This window comes from Entelurus aequoreus, linkage group LG14 (assembly GCF_033978785.1).
Source record: "Entelurus aequoreus isolate RoL-2023_Sb linkage group LG14, RoL_Eaeq_v1.1, whole genome shotgun sequence".
Taxonomy (NCBI): Eukaryota; Metazoa; Chordata; class Actinopteri; order Syngnathiformes; family Syngnathidae; genus Entelurus; species Entelurus aequoreus.
Window position 1 is genome coordinate 59,528,513 of NC_084744.1, and position 8,346 is coordinate 59,536,858.

The 8,346-nt window shown below is 37.2% G+C and overlaps 1 protein-coding gene across 1 annotated transcript in view; it reads left to right on the forward strand.

Moving 5' to 3' along the window:
* Positions 1-8,346, forward strand: part of LOC133664309 (tRNA selenocysteine 1-associated protein 1-like) — a 94,167-nt gene that overhangs the window by 85,789 nt on the left and 32 nt on the right. Inside the window, exons 7-8 of the mRNA XM_062068816.1 lie at positions 2,121-2,376; positions 4,414-4,465. Of these exons, the coding sequence (XP_061924800.1) occupies positions 2,121-2,376; positions 4,414-4,465 (308 nt within the window). The remainder of the gene's footprint in view (positions 1-2,120; positions 2,377-4,413; positions 4,466-8,346) is intronic.

The following is an 8,346-nucleotide window of genomic DNA, read 5'->3' on the forward strand; positions in this document are numbered from 1 at the left end:
GAGATTGGACTGGTGGTGTGCGTAAGAGCACATAGTGACCCCAGAGATTGGACTGGTGGTGTGCGTAAGAGCACATGGTGACCCCAGAGATTGGACTGGTGGTGTGCGTAAGAGCACATAGTGACCCCAGAGATTGGACTGGTGGTGTGCGTAAGAGCACATAGTGACCCCAGAGATTGGACTGGTGGTGTGCGTAAGAGCACATAGTGACCCCAGAGATTGGACTGGTGGTGTGCGTAAGAGCACATAGTGACCCCAGAGATTGGACTGGTGGTGTGCGTAAGAGCACATAGTGACCCCAGAGATTGGACTGGTGGTGTGCGTACCTACTAATGGCTTTTAGTGTTAAAGACGTGGAGTGTTTAAGCAGGATATGTAAATGCTCTCATAAATCATTGTCCAGTTGCACCAAACAGCAGAGATTGCATACTGTACAACCTACTCCCTAGGGCCGGGCCATAAAATGATATCAATATATATCGCCATGGACACGTAATTGTTATCAATTAAAAATGCGTTCGATAAAACGTTAGATGACTTTTTCCCTTCTCCGTCGGAAGAAACCGGAAGTTGCATGTAGAAAGGCACTCGCTCTTTGGTAACCAAGCAACGCAGGAAGTGGTCACTGATCAGTGGGAGTGACTGTCACGTTGTTGATTCTTTGCATGGAGCCATAAATAGAAAGTAAAACTGGAGAAATTGTGGATAAAAGAGGAAGTCACCTCAACAGTATGGCAGTTTTTTGTTTTTTTAAAAAAAGGACCCTAGTCAGACCAATGTGGTCTGTAAATGATGCTGGAATACCACACCAGCTGCACTCACCCTTTAGAGCACAGCTGTATCTGCTTTGCCATAAACCTGCAGAAAATACTTTTTCTCTGCTTTCTGTATGTCTACATTTTCACAAGTTGAACTATTTTGTTACACTTTATTAAGCATTTCTTACATATTCCTTCATTTTAATAGGCTATTGTTAAGTATTCAATGTGATGTACAATTGTGTTTACTTTGAGTGTTTCCATGCTTGTGTTGACATTTCCTTTCTGCCTTGATATAGTTGAGGGGATTATAATCAGAGGAAGGTTACCGTATTTTTCGGAGTATAAATCGCACCGGAGTATAAGTCGCACCGGCCGAAAATGCATAATAAAGAAGGAAAAAAACATATATAAGTGGCACTGGAGTATAAGTCGCATATTTTGGGGAAATGTATTTGATGAAAGCCAACAGCAAGAATAGACATTTGAAAGGCAATTTAAAATGTGTAAAGAATAGTGAACAACAGGCTGAATAAGTGTACGTTATATGAGGCATAAATAACCAACTGCTATGTTAACCTCACATATTATGGTAAGAGTCATTCAAATAACTATAACATATAGAACATGCTATACGTTTACCAAACAATCTAATGGCTAAATCCCATGAAATCTTATACGTCTAGTCTCTTACGTGAATGACATCAATAATATTATTGGATGTTTTACACTAATGTGTTCATCATTTCACACATAAGTCGCTCCTGAGTATAAGTCGCACCCCCGGCCAAACTATGAAAAAAACTGCCACTTATAGTCTGAAAAATACGGTAGTCATTTTCTATATGGCCCAGAGACAAACCTGCGATATATCCAGTATATCCATACATGGCCTACTTCTTCTTTCATGACAGCACGTCCCCTAAACGTTCAAACACCATGAAGGAGCACAACACCCAGGACTTCTTAGTTTCTCTTCTCACTCCATGCAAAGAATCAACTGCGAGACAACAAGATGGCACAACCAAACTGATACTGTTACTCCCACTGATCACTTCCTTCATAATTGATATTGTTTACAAGTCTATCACGATATATACTGATATAGTTTTATCTCCCAGCCTTAGTCACAACTCATTAGATAGTTATCCATCAATTATTCAGTTGAAATCTGATGTGATATGGTTTCACAGTAGAAATGGGCCCTACAACTTAACCGCAATGATGGCCCTGGTGAAGTTTTGCTGTTTGCCACTTTACTTTAGATCTCCAGTTTCCAACCCATCCATAGGAAGAGAGAACTTGAGAACTTTTGTTGCCAATTGGGTGTGCCTGAATAATACCACTCAATTTGTTTTTCAGCCAGAAGACACTAGACACCAGAAACCTGACTCACAATTACCAGAGCAATTACATCCAACCTCCATACAGTGGTATGGGGCAAGGTTACTACTCTCAGTGGGGCGGTTATGGTCAGTACAGCGGCTACAACAATGGCGGTTACAACGGGGGATACAACTACAACTACTACGGATACCCTCCACACAGCCACATGATGCCGCCGCCTCCTCCTCTGGGGATGCCACCCACATCTGCTGACATGACGGGGGGTGTAGAGGTTGGTGACTAACAATGCATTTGTACACTATAGACCAGGCACGGGCAAACTAGGGCCCGTTTATCTCTGTAAACTGGCCAACTTTTCAAGAACTACTCCGAGTGCTCATGGTACATAGATGCTACGGTAAGAGGGGAACCAGGACAGACAGCAGGTCAATGTGGGGGGTCAGCTCTACTTGATGCTAACAACAATACAACTTCCACATATCAAATACTGTGCAGTACTAAGACAGCTACTTCCTGTCCTTGCTCTTCACACGTCTTGTTGCATCTTCCTCACGTCTGCTAAATGTTGCATCTTCCTCACGTGTGCTAAATGTTGCATCTTCCTCACGTGTGCTAAATGTTGCATCTTCCTCACGTGTGCTAAATGTTGCATCTTCCTCACGTGTGCTAAATGTTGCATCTTCCTCAAGTGTGCTAAATGTTGCATCTTCCTCAAGTGTGCTAAATGTTGCATCTTCCTCACGTGTGCTAAATGTTGCATCTTCCTCACGTGTGCTAAATGTTGCATCTTCCTCACGTGTGCTAAATGTTGCATCTTCCTCACGTGTGCTAAATGTTGCATCTTCCTCACGTGTGCTAAATGTTGCATCTTCCTCACGTGTGCTAAATGTTGCATCTTCCTCACGTGTGCTAAATGTTGCATCTTCCTCACGTGTGCTAAATGTTGCATCTTCCTCACGTGTGCTAAATGTTGCATCTTCCTCACGTGTGCTAAATGTTGCATCTTCCTCACGTGTGCTAAATGTTGCATCTTCCTCAAGTGTGCTAAATGTTGCATCTTCCTCAAGTGTGCTAAATGTTGCATCTTCCTCACGTGTGCTAAATGTTGCATCTTCCTCACGTGTGCTAAATGTTGCATCTTCCTCACGTGTGCTAAATGTTGCATCTTCCTCAAGTGTGCTAAATGTTGCATCTTCCTCAAGTGTGCTAAATGTTGCATCTTCCTCACGTGTGCTAAATGTTGCATCTTCCTCACGTGTGCTAAATGTTGCATCTTCCTCACGTGTGCTAAATGTTGCATCTTCCTCACGTGTGCTAAATGTTGCATCTTCCTCACGTGTGCTAAATGTTGCATCTTCCTCACGTGTGCTAAATGTTGCATCTTCCTCACGTGTGCTAAATGTTGCATCTTCCTCACGTGTGCTAAATGTTGCATCTTCCTCACGTGTGCTAAATGTTGCATCTTCCTCACGTGTGCTAAATGTTGCATCTTCCTCACGTGTGCTAAATGTTGCATCTTCCTCACGTGTGCTAAATGTTGCATCTTCCTCACGTGTGCTAAATGTTGCATCTTCCTCACGTGTGCTAAATGTTGCATCTTCCTCACGTGTGCTAAATGTTGCATCTTCCTCACGTGTGCTAAATGTTGCATCTTCCTCACGTGTGCTAAATGTTGCATCTTCCTCACGTGTGCTAAATGTTGCATCTTCCTCACGTGTGCTAAATGTTGCATCTTCCTCACGTGTGCTAAATGTTGCATCTTCCTCACGTGTGCTAAATGTTGCATCTTCCTCACGTGTGCTAAATGTTGCATCTTCCTCACGTGTGCTAAATGTTGCATCTTCCTCACGTGTGCTAAATGTTGCATCTTCCTCAAGTGTGCTAAATGTTGCATCTTCCTCAGGTGTGCTAAATGTTGCATCTTCCTCACGTGTGCTAAATGTTGCATCTTCCTCACGTGTGCTAAATTTTGCATCTTCCTCAGGTGTGCTAAATGTTGCATCTTCCTCACGTGTGCTAAATGTTGCATCTTCATCAGGTGTGCTAAATGTTGCATCTTCCTCACGTGTGCTAAATGTTGCATCTTCATCAGGTGTGCTAAATGTTGCATCTTCCTCAGGTGTGCTAAATGTTGCATCTTCCTCACGTCTGCTAAATGTTGCATCTTCCTCACGTGTGCTAAATGTTGCATCTTCCTCAAGTGTGCTAAATGTTGCATCTTCCTCACGTGTGCTAAATGTTGCATCTTCCTCACGTGTGCTAAATGTTGCATCTTCCTCACGTGTGCTAAATGTTGCATCTTCCTCAGGTGAGCCATGAAGACACAGGAGATGGAGATGGAGAGGGGGAGGATGCAGAAGGTAATCCACCAACATTATGCAAGACATCAATGCTTGAGCTCATTTATTGATCCTTCAAAACAACTGTCTTCTATTTCAAATGATGCATATTGTAATAAGACTCTCTTAGGAGGAAATATACTTGTAATAAGACTCTCTTAGGAGGAAATATACTTGTAATAAGACTCTCTTAGGAGGAAATATACTTGTAATAAGACTCTTAGGAGGAAATATACTTGTAATAAGACTCTCTTAGGAGGAAATATACTTGTAATAAGACTCTTAGGAGGAAATATACTTGTAATAAGACTCTCTTAGGAGGAAATATACTTGTAATAAGACTCTCTTAGGAGGAAATATACTTGTAATAAGACTCTCTTAGGAGGAAATATACTTGTAATAAGACTCTCTTAGGAGGAAATATACTTGTAATAAGACTCTCTTAGGAGGAAATATACTTGTAATAAGACTCTCTTAGGAGGAAATATACTTGTAATAAGACTCTCTTAGGAGGAAATATACTTGTAATAAGACTCTCTTAGGAGGAAATATACTTGTAATAAGACTCTCTTAGGAGGAAATATACTTGTAATAAGACTCTCTTAGGAGGAAATATACTTGTAATAAGACTCTCTTAGGAGGAAATATACTTGTAATAAGACTCTCTTAGGAGGAAATATACTTGTAATAAGACTCTCTTTGGAGGAAATATACTTGTAATAAGACTCTCTTAGGAGGAAATATACTTGTAATAAGACTCTCTTAGGAGGAAATATACTTGTAATAAGACTCTTAGGAGGAAATATACTTGTAATAAGACTCTCTTAGGAGGAAATATACTTGTAATAAGACTCTCTTAGGAGGAAATATACTTGTAATAAGACTCTCTTAGGAGGAAATATACTTGTAATAAGACTCTAAGGAGGAAATATACTTGTAATAAGACTCTAAGGAGGAAATATACTTGTAATAAGACTCTCTTAGGAGGAAATATACTTGTAATAAGACTCTTAGGAGGAAATATACTTGTAATAAGACTCTCTTAGGAGGAAATATACTTGTAATAAGACTCTCTTAGGAGGAAATATACTTGTAATAAGACTCTTAGGAGGAAATATACTTGTAATAAGACTCTCTTAGGAGGAAATATACTTGTAATAAGACTCTCTTAGGAGGAAATATACTTGTAATAAGACTCTCTTAGGAGGAAATATACTTGTAATAAGACTCTCTTAGGAGGAAATATACTTGTAATAAGACTCTCTTAGGAGGAAATATACTTGTAATAAGACTCTTAGGAGGAAATATACTTGTAATAAGACTCTCTTCGGAGGAAATATACTTGTAATAAGACTCTTAGGAGGAAATATACTTGTAATAAGACTCTCTTAGGAGGAAATATACTTGTAATAAGACTCTCTTAGGAGGAAATATACTTGTAATAAGACTCTTAGGAGGAAATATACTTGTAATAAGACTCTCTTAGGAGGAAATATACTTGTAATAAGACTCTCTTAGGAGGAAATATACTTGTAATAAGACTCTCTTAGGAGGAAATATACTTGTAATAAGACTCTTAGGAGGAAATATACTTGTAATAAGACTCTCTTAGGAGGAAATATACTTGTAATAAGACTCTCTTAGGAGGAAATATACTTGTAATAAGACTCTCTTAGGAGGAAATATACTTGTAATAAGACTCTCTTAGGAGGAAATATACTTGTAATAAGACTCTTAGGAGGAAATATACTTGTAATAAGACTCTCTTAGGAGGAAATATACTTGTAATAAGACTCTCTTAGGAGGAAATATACTTGTAATAAGACTCTTAGGAGGAAATATACTTGTAATAAGACTCTCTTAGGAGGAAATATACTTGTAATAAGACTCTCTTAGGAGGAAATATACTTGTAATAAGACTCTCTTAGGAGGAAATATACTTGTAATAAGACTCTCTTAGGAGGAAATATACTTGTAATAAGACTCTCTTAGGAGGAAATATACTTGTAATAAGACTCTTAGGAGGAAATATACTTGTAATAAGACTCTCTTAGGAGGAAATATACTTGTAATAAGACTCTCTTAGGAGGAAATATACTTGTAATAAGACTCTCTTAGGAGGAAATATACTTGTAATAAGACTCTCTTAGGAGGAAATATACTTGTAATAAGACTCTTAGGAGGAAATGTTTGATGTGATGTGTAATATGTTTGATGTGATGTGTAATATGTTTGATGTGATGTGTAATATGTTTGATGTGATGTGTAATGTGTTTGATGTGATGTGTAATATGTTTGATGTGATGTGTAATATGTTTGATGTGATGTGTAATGTGTTTGATGTGATGTGTAATATGTTTGATGTGATGTGTAATATGTTTGATGTGATGTGTAATATGTTTGATGTGATGTGTAATATGTTTGATGTGATGTGTAATGTGTTTGATGTGATGTGTAATATGTTTGATGTGATGTGTAATATGTTTGATGTGATGTGTAATATGTTTGATGTGATGTGTAATATGTTTGATGTGATGTGTAATATGTTTGATGTGATGTGTAATATGTTTGATGTGATGTGTAATATGTTTGATGTGATGTGTAATATGTTTGATGTGATGTGTAATATGTTTGATGTGATGTGTAATATGTTTGATGTGATGTGTAATATGTTTGATGTGATGTGTAATGTGTTTGATGTGATGTGTAATATGTTTGATGTGATGTGTAATATGTTTGATGTGATGTGTAATATGTTTGATGTGATGTGTAATATGTTTGATGTGATGTGTAATATGTTTGATGTGATGTGTAATATGTTTGATGTGATGTGTAATATGTTTGTTGTGATGTGTAATATGTTTGTTGTGATGTGTAATATGTTTGATGTGATGTGTAATATGTTTGATGTGATGTGTAATATGTTTGATGTGATGTGTAATATGTTTGATGTGATGTGTAATATGTTTGATGTGATGTGTAATATGTTTGATGTGATGTGTAATATGTTTGATGTGATGTGTAATATGTTTGATGTGATGTGTAATATGTTTGATGTGATGTGTAATATGTTTGATGTGATGTGTAATATGTTTGATGTGATGTGTAATGTGTTTGATGTGATGTGTAATATGTTTGATGTGATGTGTAATATGTTTGATGTGATGTGTAATGTGTTTGATGTGATGTGTAATGTGTTTGATGTGATGTGTAATATGTTTGATGTGATGTGTAATATGTTTGATGTGATGTGTAATGTGTTTGATGTGATGTGTAATATGTTTGATGTGATGTGTAATATGTTTGATGTGATGTGTAATATGTTTGATGTGATGTGTAATATGTTTGATGTGATGTGTAATATGTTTGATGTGATGTGTAATATGTTTGATGTGATGTGTAATATGTTTGATGTGATGTGTAATATGTTTGATGTGATGTGTAATATGTTTGATGTGATGTGTAATATGTTTGATGTGATGTGTAATATGTTTGATGTGATGTGTAATATGTTTGTTGTGATGTGTAATGTGTTTGTTGTGATGTGTAATATGTTTGATGTGATGTGTAATATGTTTGATGTGATGTGTAATATGTTTGATGTGATGTGTAATATGTTTGATGTGATGTGTAATATGTTTGATGTGATGTGTAATATGTTTGATGTGATGTGTAATATGTTTGATGTGATGTGTAATATGTTGATGTGATGTGTAATATGTTTGATGTGATGTGTAATATGTTTGATGTGATGTGTAATATGTTTGATGTGATGTGTAATGTGTTTGATGTGATGTGTAATATGTTTGATGTGATGTGTAATATGTTTGATGTGATGTGTAATGTGTTTGATGTGATGTGTAATGTGTTTGATGTGATGTGTAATATGTTTGATGTGATGT